The sequence below is a fragment of the Rousettus aegyptiacus genome, unplaced genomic scaffold (genome assembly GCF_014176215.1).
Source record: "Rousettus aegyptiacus isolate mRouAeg1 unplaced genomic scaffold, mRouAeg1.p scaffold_m13_p_13, whole genome shotgun sequence".
NCBI classification, from domain to species: Eukaryota; Metazoa; Chordata; class Mammalia; order Chiroptera; family Pteropodidae; genus Rousettus; species Rousettus aegyptiacus.
Window position 1 is genome coordinate 49,821,250 of NW_023416288.1, and position 15,417 is coordinate 49,836,666.

Below are 15,417 nucleotides of genomic sequence, written 5' to 3' on the forward strand. Positions count from 1 at the left end.
AGGAAGGCACAAGTTATGCCAGCAAGGTGCAGGCTACCAGGGACTTGCAGTGTAGTGACTCAAGGGCTCCAAGCCTCACAAGGCAAATGCCCAAGTCGAGGAGCTTGGTCAAAGATGGGAAAGGAGACTAAACCAATGGCTGTGAAATAGTGTCACGCATCATGGAGATGGGTTTGGGGTGCCGTGGGAACACAGAGGAAGCTTTATACACCCTGCAAGATGGAGAAATAACCGCAAACAGGCCGCTTACTGTGGCGGGTCCTAAGATGGGGGAGATGATAAGATGCACAGGGAAGCTAAACCCGGGAGGCCACGAGGAAGTCTCCCAGCGAAGGACACTCCCGCAGAGGGAGCGTGGCAAACACACAGCCTTCGGGTGCCGAGAGCAGCTGGGACATGGGGGAGGCGCAGGGGGAGCAGGCCGGAGGCAGGAGGACCAGTTAGAGGCTACGGCAATGGTTCAGGCTAGGAATAAAGGACACGAACTAATACAGTGACAGTGGAAACGGACGGTGGAAAAGAGAACAGATCTGTAATGTGTTTGGAAACAGTAAAAGGATTTTAGAAAGACAAATTCAGGGCCGCTATTATAATGATGCAGGTTGCCGCATCGAAGGGTATCAGTCTCAGCCTGGACATTTACTTACTTCAAAAAAAAATGTCATTATATGTTGTTTTAGTTCAAAGACAGGAAATGCGTGTTTGCCACAGTTTGGGCAGATGGCAGTAAAGTGTCTTGTAACTCAATTTGTATATTTTGCCAATTTTCTGATGGAATTAAATGTCTTACTCAGAGTCTTTATTTGTTACAAGAATTATTAAGAAATAATATGCTTATTTTAAAACTTTTAGCCTGAAGAATGGACACCATTTTCTGATTTCACATGCAGGCTGGCAGTGACCCGGGCTGATGGGCTGTGGAATAGTCTGGAATCACAGCACTTCCTAACAGCTTTCCTGGAGGCAGGGCTGTGAGAGGTTGGTGGGTTTTTTTTTGGGGGGGGGGCAAGCACTTCAGCATGGGGACACTAAGTCTGAGATGCTGGGGACAGGACAAATACTGAGGGTGGAGAAGCCCGAAGGTCCTGACTCATCCCTGCTTCCTTTACGTTATCACACTAGCCCTCTCCAAGTCAGGTCGAACAGGATAAAAATATGTTCGCATCTTCTCAAAAGTCTCCAAGTCAGGCAAGGAGAAACCACCAGACCAAAGCGAGATCCTGAGCTGTGGGCACGCACAGAGAGTTCTTTTCCCTGAGGTAATGAGAACCTTTGCTTTGCAGGACTGAAATCAAAGCCCAGGGGCAGGTGTCAAAGCAAAGGGGTGCTCTTAGCTCCTCCCCCTCTCAGCCATCAGCCTTTGGTCCTTCTGGACCAAAGGAAATGGCTCAAAACCAAAACTTTAAATCAGCCTCAAACACACAGGGATGTAAAGTATGGCACAGGGAATAAAGTCAATAATATTGTACTAACTACATATGGTGCCAGGGGGGCGACTTATTGGGGCGATCGCTTTGTAAGGTAATATTAATGTCTAATTATTATGCTGTATACCTGAACCTAATATAATATTACATGTCAACTGTAACTGGAAATTTTTTTTAATTTTTAATAAAGATTAATAAAGCTTATATCCTTCGATCCACACATTACTCTTTACTTTATCTAAAAATAATTTTTTAAAGTTTGTTTAAAATAAATAAAATACATAAATAAGCCTCAAACGCTCCCCTCCTCCTAACACCTAGGTTTTTTAGGAGTATCATAAAGGAAATTTTTGAAAAGCTAGAAGGATGAGGTACGAATATACTTTAACTTGTTATCATGGAAATTTCCTGACATAGGACGATGTTAAAGAGAAGAGTGTATCTTACGGGCTCTCAGTTTCCTCCCCCCTAATTTCAAATTATCAACATGGGGCCAATGTGTTTCCGCAGCTAGTCCCAGCCTCTCAGGCCACCCCCTGGACCATTTCGAAGCAAATTCCAGATACCATTTCAGTCTGCATGTATCTCTGAAAAGTTAGAGACTTTGATTAGCATAAGCACGACAACCTAATTATAACTAAGAAAAAAAGTAATTCTGCATTGTCAAATATCCAATAAGCGTTGGAATTTCCCCAGTAACATCCACATTTTGAAGACTTACTTGTAGATGGTGGCGGGCATCTCTCCCGTCCACTGCGGGGCTCAAAGTTGGGGTATTACCTCATCGCAGGCCTCCTCTCTCGGGTTAGGCTTCTGTGAGTAAACCTTCAACACCGGTGTTTTGGCTGATTGTCTTTGGAAAGTTACTCTATGTTTCTTTTTATTTCCTTTTGAAACCCAGAAAAGAAACACATGTCAGATTTCCTTGCCTCCAATTTCTTCTCCTCTGTGGTTGCCATCAACCTTCATTTCATCTCTAAGGGGACGATTTACTTTCGCAAATCTATTATTCTGACTCTCTTCCCAGAGGGTACTTCGAAAAGCCTCGTGGTTCCGTTTATTCATTGAACAAATACTTACTGACAAGCTAGGTGGTCCCTGACTTATACATTCCAGTAGGAAGGTGGCAGGTGGGCCTCAGGACACCAGAGAAACAGCCCTCCTTACAAAGTCTGATTCATGTCTACCGCCATGCCACCCTGAACAAGCCCGATCCCGTCTGATCTCGAAAACTAAGCAGGGTCAGGCCTTGTTAGTACTTGGATGGGAGACCACCTAGGAAGACCAGGTGCTGCAGGAATAAAAAATAAGAGAGCTCTTAAGCTGATAAGATCTTTGTAATCTGTGAGGTCAACCAAGGGCTGCCTTGCCTAAAAAAAATTATTAAAAAAAAAAGTCTGATTCACTAGACATCAGCTCTCCAAATGTGCACTAGAGGGTGCCACCCTCTCATTGGCATCTGCTAAAGTCTGGAGTCAATATGCAGCCAGCCTATTTCGGTTTTTTTAATTGAATAAATTTGACATATAGCAGTGTATAAATTTGAGGTGTACAACGTATTACTCTGATACATTTATATATTGCGATATGACTGTCCAGACTCATTAGCAACTTCGGCCATGCCTGGAGAAGAATGCCCTCAAGGGACAGTGACTGAGACAAAGAGGGTACGTACACACAGAGCAGGTGGCGAGGAAGCCGACGGCAGCATCAGGAAAGAGAAGAACAGGCCCTAACCACGAGGCAGCAGCACCAGGAAGAAACGCAGGCGGGGGGTGGGAAAGCAGCGGGCACCGCCCGGACACCTGGCCCTCACGGTCACGTGAACACTGAGCCTCCCCAGCCCCTGGAACTCCGCCTGCCCGGCCATTCTTCCTCCAGGAGCCCCATACCTCCCTCCTCCCGCCCAGCGATTTCTGGGAGCGCTGGCATGCAGGGGGCTGGCTGTCCCCTCTGTCCCTCAGCCGGTGCCTCTCCCACCTCTCAGGTCCCACGTGCGCTGTCAATGCCACCCATCGCCAGGGTCCTTCTTGCTCCACAGTTCCCGCTGCTCTATAAACAGGCTCTCTGGAACCGGCATGCTTTAAACCCAACCTTGGGGACACCGCCTGTCCCTTAGCACGTTACCACAGGCCAGGGGAAGGACCGGCTCAGCCCGTCACCAAGGAGAGCATTTCAGGTCTTGCTCGCATCTCAGGCCCTTGTCCCCAGGTGCCCTGTCTAACAACAGCCTTTTAAAAAGCACCATTATTCAACACAACAGCTAACACACTGGTCTGAAGCATCCACATTTGAAATACCTCCCTAACCCAAGGCTGGTTAGAGAGTAATGAGAATCCTGCTGGGTATTCGTTTTATGTGGGTTTAACAGAAAGGAAGGGATGACCTTCCAGAATCAAGGAAAGTCCGCCCCAAGGTGACTTTCCGTCTCTGCGGCAAGAGACCGCAGTTCTCCTGCATGAAGAAAAAAGCATCCAGCTCCAGTCCTCGGAGCGTGTGCCACAGAGCAGAGGTAGTGGCAGCCGTAGGAAGGATCGAGGCTGGCCAGAGGGAGGGACCAGGGATGGGGGTGCCGTCCCCGGGGCGCAGCTGCACACGGGGGCTGGCTGCCATCTCATGAAGCCTTGGACACAGCTTGTCACCAGCCTATGTGATCTCTGCTCCTCCCCTCCTGAGAAAGCCCACACAAGCCATGGGGAAGAAACTGCGGAATTTCAGACCTGAGAGAAACCTCAGCGGGCGACCCATCCACACCGCTCCCTTCGTGATCGAAAAACTGGGGTTCGAAATGGTGGGGACCTTGGCTAAATGGTGGGGACATGGTCAGATTAGGTCCCGACTCTTGAGCCTTGAAGTAGATTTTTGTGCCTCGTCGCCCACTGACAGGGACCTTAGAGTAGTCGGTGAGGGGCAGCCACGCCGGCACTTAGGTCCTCTGGCCTGGCCTCTCGCAAAGGAGATGACCACCTCGGACCGTTAATCCACGTACCTGAGAGACTACAGGTAACCAGCACCACACAGAACTGCCAGAAAAAGGACTCTAGTCACGACCTCTTCTATGTGCAAGATGCTCTGAGTGTGTATTCTTCAGGGACACTGCCTTCGGTCCAGGTCCCCAGAAGCAGAGCCTGAGACTGTTCAAGGAGAACAGGAATGTGGGGGAGCGCTCTCCAGAGAAGGGGAGCGGGAGTGGGTGAGGGAGGGAGCCAGGGCTGTGGTCTCAGCTGCAGACCAGTGTCATCCGATCCCTGGGGAGCTCTGAGCACACTGCCCCCTCCAGAGCTGGCCTAGTGCCAGGGTGGGGGCGGGGCACGGGCAGCCTGGAAAGGGTGCCCGCAGCAACCACGGCAGACATCCTCTCCCTTGGCACTACTAGGGTGAGGAAAGAGAGGCTTAGCGGTGTTTCGAAAGGGGTCAGAAGGAGGGCACAGAGGGGCCCCGGGGCATCGGGGAGGGTGCGAGGACGGGGGTGCGAGCCGGGGGTGTGGGCACTGCTCCGGTGGGCTGCCTGCACCCGACTGGGCCTTTTCTGGGCCTTTCTTACCTGTACTGTTCTGTAGTGACAGTAAATTCCCACAAAGCCGGGCCGGCCCAGGCTCCGGTCCCCAGGGCGTGTGGCGGGGGCTACCGTGGCCGGCTTCCTGGACCGAGGTGGAGGCAGCATCTTGCCTCTGCGCCCCAGAAGCCTGCCTAAGGAAAACACCACATTCCGTCCTCCTTCCTTTAGGCAGGAGGGGTCGAAAAGGAGGTGGAAAGGTGACGACAGCTCGGAGCGCCTGCCTGCGCGGACTGCCTGGGCACGTGGTTCAAGGGCAGCTTCCGATCTGGAGTCCGGAGTGGGGCTGCGTTTGCGTTTAGGACGAACTCCCATACGGGCAGTAGCAGGGCGTCGCTCTGCCACCCTGGACGCCCTCCCCGACCTCCGACCCCTGGTTTTCCCCTGGCCATCGCCACTTCCCCACACTCAGACCTCCGGCTCCGGGTGGAGCTGGCCCCTCACTGGCAGCAAGCGCCCAGGCCCGGCCATTCAGGAGGCCTCGCTCCCCGGGCCCGCTGCGGCGACTGGTCTGGACACCGGCATCGTGTCCAACCAGAGCGGGCCGCGAAGCTGGTTCGGACTGTTCGGGGAGGAACTGAGCCCCGGGCAGGCAGAGGGCCAGCTGCTCCTGCTTCTCCCAGCATGAGGGAGAGCCGAGCCCCAGACGGGCCAGGGCCCGGGTGTTGCCACCAAGTCACTGAACTTCTCAGTGTCGTGGGCTCCCCAGTTCCCCTTTCTGCTTTGTCAATCTGAGTTGAGCGAGAGTCCTGCCAGCTTCACCCCCAAGAGCATCAGGTTCCAGAGGCCCCGTCCTTGAGTTACTACCTCTCGGGATCCTCCTTGGTTGGGAGGACAATTAATGCAGCCCCAAACCTGGGCCAAGAGCCAGGCACAGAAGGCAGGTTCCGGAGTGAGCCTCCGCCAGGATCGGGCCCAGCCCCCTACCACCGACAGGCGGGAAATCACTCTCCCAAGCCTCGGCTCCTGCTCACAGGCCTGACACAGCCGCTGGCCGCGCTTCCTGCTGGGAGCCTCGTGGGCTGAGGAGTGCGGCCATCAGCTGCAGGTGCATTACCGGCAGGAGGGGGTGGTGACGGCAAACCGGGGCCTCTCTGCTGGTCACAATTTATGCATTTGCTGGATTCGCGCAGCAACTCCGTAAAGCAGAAGGAGCGTGACTTACTTTCCCTATGTTACAGACAAGATTAAAATCAGGAGGGACGTGACTGGAGATGGCCTTCGAACCTGAGTGTTCTCAGCAGCCCACCTGTCAGGTACCAAGGGGAATGGCCCGAAGGTTCTCAGCCGTGGGCTGAGCAAGCAGTAAGGGCTACTGCAAGGGGGCCCCTCACCTGAGGCCCAAGTTCAAACAGCCGTCATTATCCAGATGGGGCGGGGGCCAAGCTAATTCATTGCTGTGCCTTTTGAGCTATGCTTCCTACAGCCGCCAGGTTACCTTGAATGTGACTCTTAAAGAAATGACAGAGGCAGAGCTAGAGGCCACCCCCCCTGCGCCCAGCCGAGCCCCAAATGACCACTCCTCACGCCAACTGATGTCAACAGAACATTTATTCCACCTGGTCAGCTCTGGGGGGGTGTCGCTGACCTAAGGAAATATCAAGCCTAGAAGGATATTTACGCACAATTCTGCATGGCCTTGGGGCGGTCCCTCCTGACCCACTGCCCCAAGTTAGGGGGACCTGAGGCCTCCTATGGTCCACAGCCCAATGAAATGCCTCCATTAGTGAACTCACATGCCCTCTCCCCTTTCACACCTGCCATCGCCAGCCCCCCACGGCTCCCAGCATCAACCGCCCACCAGTCGGAAAGTTTGTCCTAAGTGTCATGAATCCAGCCCTGTGCTAGAGCCTGTGAGGTTCAAGGAGAAATGACGCGTCCCTTGCCGTCAGGGGCTCATAGTCTTGTTGGAGATTTAAGATGCACACACGTGCTCATGCATGCACACACACATGTGCATGTACGCACACACAGGAAGCTGGAGTACAGGACTGCTGTGTAAACACAGATGCTGTTCAGATGAGAAAGGGGAGGATTAGGGAAGCGAGGCCTGGTGCTGTGGGGGGCTTGGCGGGGCAGAGGCAAAGAGGTGTGGCCCATAGGAGCAAATCCAGGGGAGGCAGGGGCTGGAAGGAGGACTCCCGGTTACAGGGGAGGGAGGAGACGAGCCAACAATCAGCAGGGGAGGGGCGAGTCTGTGAGGTTCCCTCCATGCTGGCCAGAGCGAGCAGGAGCTCCTGGCGCACAGACCGCCTGCTCTCTCTCTGCAGCCCCAGAGCAAGCGGTTTGCTATCCCAGGATGAGGGAGAGGGCGGATGGTCAGCAAGACCCCGTGCACCTAACTGCATCGGAGACAGGACGAGCAAGACCCCAGCTCGGGAAGCCCAGGGCCTCCCAACACCCCTGACCAGACCACCCCTGGGACCCCCACACACCTAAACTCGACTCCTATGTCCCCCGTACAGCCTGCATTGATGGCCTTCCATCTAAACTCCGTGACTAAAGGCCTCTCCCCACCCCCGAGGGTTTCGCTGACCGTAACCAGCTTCGTGACGTCTGGCTGCCATCAAGAACCCAGCCCAGCCCTGGCGGCTCATGCCGTTGCTGACTGGTAGTTCATTCTAGAGAGGCCGGCGAGCCAGCTCCGGGACAGCCTGCTTCGCTGTGGAGACCAGGGGCCCTCGCCCTGCTGCTGGCCTTGTGCTGCCCAGCCGCCTATTCTGCGGGACGCTCAGAACACACAGAAGCTTCTCTGCCCGCCTCTCTCTCGCTGCCCGGAGCCACTGGCTCCAGGAGTGAGGCTCCGTCTCCCCCCTCCCCGGCCTCCTCCACCTCGTGCCTGGCTGAGGATGAACACCCGGGTGTGGCTGCCAGACAAGGGCCCCTTCTCCCCAGGGCAGGCTCAGCCCCACTCCTGCCCCCACCCAGCACCCACAGAAGGTCCAGCTTTCCCTGCAACCTTTGCAGTGACATGGGAGCCCAAGCCAGGAGCCCGGGATGCACTGTGAAGCCGGCAGCCAGGGAGCCAGAGCCAGCAACCCCAAACCAGGGCGGAGCGAAGCCAGCCCAGCGAGCCTCCGGCAATGTCTGGGGAAGGCCTGCGGCTCCGGGCGCCTGATGCACTATTTCCTAGGTCTGCGAGAAGACAGTACTAACAGGGTCCCCTCCTCAGAATTCTTTATTCCTGAACAAAGGATGGAGGACCGGTGTGGGGGATGGGGTGGCGGAATGCTACTGGTTTGATGGCCCATCAGCTAAGGAAAGGGCGGCAGGTTGGGTCCCCGAGCCGAGGTTCCAGCCCAGAGTCCAGGAGTCCTGGGAATTGCTGGTTGATTCTCGCATCTACGTGAGGACGTGTGTTTTCTTGGGGAGAAGGTTCATAACCTCCCTCAGGTTTTCAAAGGGCTTCACGCCCCCAGAGTGAAGGGAACCACTGCTCTGAAGGGCGAGGCCTGCGAGTACGGTTCCCCCGGGGGAGGCGGCGCCCGCAGAGCTAGGTCTCCACCGATGTGCTATGTCCCCCTAGGCCAGTCACTTCCGGTCCCTGGTGGGCCAGGCGGGAGCGGAGAAGCCAGCTCTCCACACAGGCGCGGGCCCTGCTGCCAGAGGAGTGGAGGTCCGTGGCCAGGCAGCCAGGACGAGCCGCCATGACTCCCAACAGGCCCGGGGAGTTTCTCCACCAGGGCACGGAACCCGCCTCCGATCCTAGGCTCCACTGGTCCCCCTTGCTGTCACTCCCAGGCACCTCCCGAGGTAGGTCTTCTTAGGGCACATGTCCTCATGCCAGGGTGCAGGCCCCCAGGGGCATTCCTAGTCCCTGTGCCCAGATGTGCCTTGCAAACTGTCCAGGGGTCCTGCCCAGTCCGCATCTGTTCAAAGAAACAAAGAGATGAGGGAAGGTTTGGCATGTGACACAGCCCTGCCCACCACCCCTCTGGGGCTGGGCCACCTGCAACTCCCCAGGGTTCTTAGCTGGTCCTCTTAGCCCCCTGCCACACGCTCAAGGATCACTAATCCATGTACAGATGAGACGACCTGGACGACCTGGCTTCAGGGCATTTTGGTGACTGGCTCCAGATGCCCCAGGTCTCAGTTTATCTCTTAATCTCTGTCACTAAGTACTAGTCCACAGGGCGCTAGCCACCTAGGAGCAGGAGACAGTGGGCAATTGGTCCCTGAGGAGCCATGGAGCTCTGAGGAAGGGCAGAGGGCAGGACCAGGTCTCCAGCTCCAAGCACAGTACTGGGCATGGCGCCTGTGGCTTTAGGTCCTCTCCAAGCCCCAGCTTCCTTCCTCCCAGCCCGCCCCTGCGGACGCCCCATTCCCTTCAGGCAACCACACCGCCCAGCGACACGCCTGCCCAGGCTCCTGCCTCATGGTCCCCAGTCACGTTCCTACATCTTATAGCTCCATCTTCCCACCAGTAAGAGGCTCTCTTAAGACGAAGGGTCTTGGGGTCCAGAACCCAAAACAAGGCACACGCTTGTACCGCTGTCCCACTCAAAGTGTCATTGGGGGCAAGCCTGGGTAAGCCTCGGCTTCCTCAGTGGCCGAGTGGCTGAAGCAGCCCATGCCTCAGAGTGACAACCTGAGCTCAGAGGCCTGGGGCAAGTCCCAGCTCCCCACTCTCTCACTGCATGACCTTGGTCAAGCCTCTCGGCTGGGGGCCTCACCTCCTCCTGCCCTGTATGACCCCAGAACCCTTGAGGCTCCTGCTTGTCTCACTTTGCTTTGTCCTTACAGAGCCTCCAGGTCTTGAACTGCACTTCTGAGGTCAATGTGCTCCTCTGGGTGTCCCCTCTCGCCAGCCACGAAGTCCTCCGCAGGGCACGTATGAGCCTCTACGCTCAAGACTCCTGCCTCAGAGTCCTCCGTCCACCCTTGCTCTCCCTGGGTCACCTTTCTTCATCCCCAGGACCCAGTTCCAACCAACGAACAGCCCCGGGTGATGACAGTCACCTCTCCACCAGCACTTTCTAGTCTGTTCCGTATAAGGGCCCCTGTCACCCCGAGTGAGTACCAGGCATGGCACCCCAGAGGACAGGCCCTGTGTCTGCCTCCGGAGAGCCCAGCTCAGCGCAGTGCCTGGCACACGACACTCACTCTGGGCCAGTGACGTCACCATTTCCCATCCAGTGATGGTAATTACAGGCCTCACAACATCCCTCATCTTTAGCCCAATTTACAAATGAGCAAACTGAGTCATGAAGTGAAATGTCCTCCCAAGGGCACCAGATAGTAAATGCTGGAGCCAGGAGACCTTGGGGGGTTGGGAGGGGGGGATCGTGGAGTGTGGCCTTCTCCGTGTCGCTTTCCATTCTGACAAACTCGGAATGAAGATCCAAAAAGCTGGTCATAGAGAGACCTACGATAGCGCAGTATGCCCCACCTCCCCCACCTGTCCGCGCCAGACATCGCTCACCCCACCCCACCCCCATCCTCGCAAGCCTAAGAGGAGCTCGGGCCAGCCCTCGGGTCTCACCTGCTCTAGGCCAGGTGAGCCCAAGGAGGAAAACCATCGCAGGCGCCCAAAGTAGCTGTGCGCTGCCAGCCAGAGCATCGTGGCGAGAAGCAGCAGGTGGCGACAAAGCCAGGCAGCAGCCCACTCCTTCGAGGCCCCCAGCTGGCCTTCCCTGTCTCCCAGAATCCCATCCAGAGGGGGCGCTGCAGCCCAGCGCCATCTCCGGGGCTCGCAGCCGCCGCAGCTCGGGGGCGGGGAACAGCCGGCGTCCGGGCCTGAGCATCTCATAGCACGCGGCCTAAATGGGCCGCCGGGCCGTCGGGCCCATGGCCGTGGCTGCGCTGGTGGGTCTTGAGCGAGCCCTCGCGCGCGAAGCTCTTGCCGCAGCGGGCGCAGAAGTAGGGCCGGCGCTCCCCGAAGACGCCGGGGCGGCGCGGGTGCGGGGCGGGCATGCGCGCGTGGGTGCGCTGGTGGTTGAGCAGGAAGCGCGGCTCGCGGAAGCAGCGGCCGCACTGCGCGCACTGGTGAGGCTTCTCGCCGCTGTGGATGCGCTGGTGCGTGAGCAGGTTTTGCTTGAGGCTGAAGCAGCGCCCACACTCGGGGCAGGGGAAGGGCCGCTCGCCCGTGTGGGTGCGCTGGTGCACTTCGAGGTTGTGCTTGACGCTGAAGGCCTTGCCGCACTCGGGGCACACGAAGGCGGCCGCGCGGCCCGCCCCGGCGTGTGCCTTCTGGTGGCGCACCAGGCTGGGCTGCTGCGAGAAGGTCTGGCCGCACAGCGGGCAGCGGTGGGGCTGCTCCTCCGCAGGGTGGTGGATGACCAGGCCTCGCTCGTCCCCCAGGCCCTCCTCCCCGTCCCCCGCAGGGGACCCGCCCCCGGAGGACGCCAGCTCGGTCATGGGCACGTCCAGCTGCAGTCAGCAGCCCCTGGGGAGGCAGAAGCAGAGAAAGGAGTCAGGAGGGACCTGAGGATTAGCCAGCCCCAGGGTCAGGGAGGGACGCTCCACTGTCCCCGCACAACGTCCATCCTGTCCCTCTACAGTCTTGCTCAAGCCAGCGTCCCCTGCTGGACTCTCTTATTTCTCCTCTTCCTCTCATCACACCCGGCCCCTCCTTCAGGCCCTTCTCGAGTGCCTGGTGGAAGCCTTCCCTGACCCCTCCAGCCCCTCCTGAGCCACATGGCCCAACCCTGTGACCTTCAATCATCACACTGCAGGCGGGTCCATACCCAGCATCAAGCATTGTGCCTGCCGTACGAGGCCATGCGAGGCCTTGGACAAATGCCAATGGGCAATATTCAGGGGCTCCTAGTATGGCAAATTCATCCTGCACCTGGATACGTCTTATCTCTCCAACCAGAGCCTCATGGAAGGGGTAGGTAGGTGCATCCCCAATCTGACGGGAAGGGTGGGATCACGGTGCTTTAAAGATATTTTTGCAAAACTTAAATGAAGAAACAAAACGAAACCCTTTAAACGTGAAAGTAGCCTCAATTAACACTGAGGGCAGCAACCCTTTGTTTATCAAAACGAGGCATGCCTATGAAGTTTGCGAGTCACTGAACCGGGGCATGAGCTCCTAGGCTCAGCTCAGCTTCATTCCTCTTGGCGTCCCCACAGCAAAGCCTGGCCCAGGCCAAGCAGCACACAGTGTCCAACAAGCATCCTCAAGTTCAGCTCCATCCAGTCCTCACTGGTTTTCCTGGGGATCCTCTCCCCAAGGCACTGTGTTCCTCTTAAATTGCTTTCTGTTGACCTCACAACAGCCCTGAGCAAGGGGCAGGGCCGAACAAACCCCACCTTATAGATGGGGAAACTGAGGCTCAGTGAGGTCAACTTGCCCAAGGTCACACAGCAAGGTGAGCCAGGTCTAGGCCCTCAGTTTCCTTACTCACCGTTGAAAGCTCTTCTCAAGGTACTAGCTGCTCACCAGCTTAACTCCCTTGAAAACACACTTGCCCACGAGACCACCGCCATCAGCCCAGCAACCGCAGGGCCATCCATACCGGAAGAGCCACTGTTCCTGTAGGGTACTGTCGGCTGCTGCCACCCCCATGCCACCGAAGCCTTGGGCTCCTGCAGAGCACTGAGGCCTGCTCCCGAGGGGCTGCACCGCCCACTCCCCTGTCCCCCCCCCCATCCCCCCACCACTGCCATCAGGGAGGCTTGCTGGCTGGTCCCCTGGACCTCCACGCAGGCCTTCTCCACACTTCCAGGTCTCACTGCTTACGACAACCTCAGTCAATCTATCTGCAGAGTGGGGTCTCAGGAGTACAACATCTGTCTCCTCCTACCCTCAGGCCAGGATGGTACACACTCACCTGGAGAAGGGGACAAGTACTACTTGCAGTAGACCCCACCCACAAGTCTTTCCTGGGGCCACTGCATTGACGATTGCAAAGACATCATCATCACAGACCCCTTGGCCAACCTCAGCCTGGCCTTGTTACTGGGCAGCCTCTCCGCTCTCCCCAGCTATACTGCTGACCAAGACCCCGCAGAGGCGAGGGTTCAAGGCCATGGCCTCCCTCGCTCCCCCAGGTACCTCCGCCCCATCCCACACTCACAGCCCAGGCTGCGCCCCTGCGCCTTCCTCTCCAGCGGTGGCTCTTTCCTCTGGAGTCTGCGCTGCCCAAGGCAAACACGATTAACTCTCCTGCAGCGACTCCCGCGCCCCTTCTCCCTCGCCCCCATAAAGACCACCAGCCTCCTGCGCCGCTGTTCTTATCGAATAGCTGCTTCCATCAGAAGAGCTGACCCCACCCACCGGACACCCCACCCCGGCACAACCTTGCCAACTCCAGGGGCCAGAGTGACCCTGGAGAAATATGGTAAACTCTGCGTCGCAACCCCACCCCTATGAAAACACGTAGGCCTCCCACCCTGCTGCCGCAACCCGCCCCACCCCGCTGCAAGCCCCAGCTCCCTTGGGGAATGAATGCAACCCACCCCCGGCTCCCGCAGCGCCCCTGGGGGAACCACGCGACCCTGGGTAAATACGTAATTAAGTCGCGGCGCTTTCCACTCCCAGAAAGGGTCTGCGCGGCTCCCGGAAAATACGGTAGCGCACCCGCAGTGACCCGCCCCCAAGGGTCCGGCAGGGGCCTCGATAAATACGGTAATCTCCCGCTGCGGCCCCAGCCCGGGCCGGCCCGGGACTCACATGGCGCCGCCTCCCGAGAACCTCCGTCTCCTCCGCAGCGCCGCAGTCGCCAACGTCGCTGCAGCCGCACAGCAGCCCCGTGAGGCTGGGAGGTCTAACTCGCCAACAACCTGGCTGGCGGAAAAACGGCTGCTGGACCCTGCGCCCGCCGGGCTGGAGAGGGAGCCAGGAGAGGGCCGGTTCCGGGGGCAGAACGCACGCCGAGCGGGTCGCCCCAAGCTCCCGGCACCCCTGCTTCGGCCGTTCCCATTTCAGGATTCCTTAGGCCCCAATTCAGCAGTTAGCGACCGCCTCATCCTGAGCCAGGGCTTCCCTAGCCGGGCCCACTAACTGCCCAGAGCCGGGGAAACAGAATCTAGGGGCGCTGGAGGCACCAAGCCTTCCCTTGCAGAAGAGAGAAGGGGGTGAAGCCAGGAGCCCCTGCCGCAGGGCCTTTCTGAGCAAAGGGGGGTCGTTGGGGGAGGGGACAGCAGTGGAAGGAACAGAATCAGAACTGCCGAGGTGACAGCTTTGCCGAAGCCTGCCTTCCTATATGGCCCCCTTAAGCCACTAGGACGCCTGGAGGGATGGAAGAAGAAACTGCAGCCTTACTGTCCCCTCCTCCTCAAAAATGAACCCAAAGATATCTCATGAAAGAGCCACTTGCTTATAACGCCCAGGGAAAGCAGCTGGTGTGGACAGGGCTGGGCTCCGTGCCAGTTTTCAACTGTCATTTAATAATAATACTCCTTACATACACCTTACTTCTCTTCCTGCAAAGCCCTTTCCCATTTGTCTTCCCTTGGGAGCCTTCCAATAACCTTGTGCCATCGAGGTGATACAGGTGTTATCATCCCATTTTATAGATGGGAAAATGAAGCTGAAGCACAGAGCAGCTTCGCCACAGCTGAGACCCACGGCTGTAAGCGGCAGAGCCTGGACGAGAAGGCAGGCCCACCACCCGGCTTACTCTCCCTGCACCACTCTGGTACCTAGACCCCTAGACTTGGGTCAGAAGTAACAACCTCGCCCAGAGACAGTCCCTCAGAATTCACATTTCTCAGGCGCAGAAACTGAGGCTGGAAGGGAACGTGACCTAAGGTAAAAGGGCCAGAGGAGCATTGACTAGCCTTTTTCTCCGTGGCCCCTCCGTAGCTGCCAGGTCGGGGAGCAGTTGGGATTCCGCGAGGCCCAGGCAGTTGGGGTTCCGAGAGGCAGGGCTCCTCACAGCCAGCAGTGGATGTGGCTGTTGGGGCAGCACTATCCCGGCTTCGTGAAGCCTCCCCGCAGGTGGCCACTGTGCCTTTCAGAGCCCAGAACCAAAGGATTCCAGGTGGGGTCCACTGGCGGCAAAATCAAACCCTTCCCCCCAACACCAGACCTGAAGGTCAGCGTTCGCAGCTCACAATGTGGACCAGGCTAACCCGGCAGGTCCACCCGGAGTCGCTCTCAGCCTCTGGGGGACCCCTGCCCCCGTCCATGCTGCTCCAGAAGCATCCGACTAAGGCATTTGGGACTTCACAAGTCAGACAACTCAAGGAGGTTGGTGTTTGAAATAGAAGCAACAGAGAAGGAGTTCTGGGAAGTCCCCCAAAATGAATCTACCAGCATAGATGGTCCCTAGAGCCAAAGCAGTAACAACAGGACCCCTAACCACTGATGATACCCTACACCCCGCCCCCGCTGCCCAGGCGCTGTAGCCCTGCTCATGGGATAGCCACACCTCCCAGCGCTTCTGCTCCGGATTGCAAACGTCGTCACCTGCCAGAGAGACCCGCTTTCATCTCTCCTGTAGGCTACAGGAGAAATGGGGACACTTGTAAACTGCCCAGGTT

At 57.5% G+C, this 15,417-nt stretch overlaps 1 protein-coding gene, 1 long non-coding RNA gene and 1 pseudogene across 7 annotated transcripts; 1 reads left to right on the plus strand and 2 right to left on the minus strand.

Annotated features, from left to right (window-relative positions):
- Window positions 1-1,873: 1,873 nt before the first annotated feature.
- On the minus strand, window positions 1,874-5,153 carry LOC107500557. Its single transcript, XR_001594557.2, has 3 exons — window positions 4,972-5,153; window positions 4,417-4,561; window positions 1,874-2,314 (listed from the first exon to the last, which is right to left on the minus strand). It is a non-coding gene; the product is annotated as an uncharacterized LOC107500557 (long non-coding RNA).
- LOC118611083 lies at window positions 2,609-2,727 on the plus strand (annotated as a pseudogene).
- Window positions 5,154-6,516: 1,363 nt separating the features above from the next.
- On the minus strand, window positions 6,517-14,056 carry LOC107500559 (zinc finger and SCAN domain-containing protein 2). 6 transcript variants are annotated; one of them, XM_016125945.2, is made up of 3 exons: window positions 13,604-14,056; window positions 10,466-11,368; window positions 6,517-8,852 (listed from the first exon to the last, which is right to left on the minus strand). In XM_016125945.2, the coding sequence occupies exon 2, from the start codon at window positions 11,338-11,340 to the stop codon at window positions 10,729-10,731; it is 612 nt and encodes a 203-aa protein (XP_015981431.1). In that variant the 5' UTR covers window positions 11,341-11,368; window positions 13,604-14,056; the 3' UTR covers window positions 6,517-8,852; window positions 10,466-10,728. The 6 variants fall into 6 exon arrangements, with proteins under 6 accessions (XP_015981431.1, XP_015981430.1, XP_036086590.1 ...); XM_016125944.2 differs by having other exon boundaries at window positions 13,511-13,612; XM_036230697.1 differs by lacking the exon at window positions 13,604-14,056 and adding an exon at window positions 13,441-13,587.
- Between the last annotated feature and the right edge of the window lie 1,361 nt (window positions 14,057-15,417).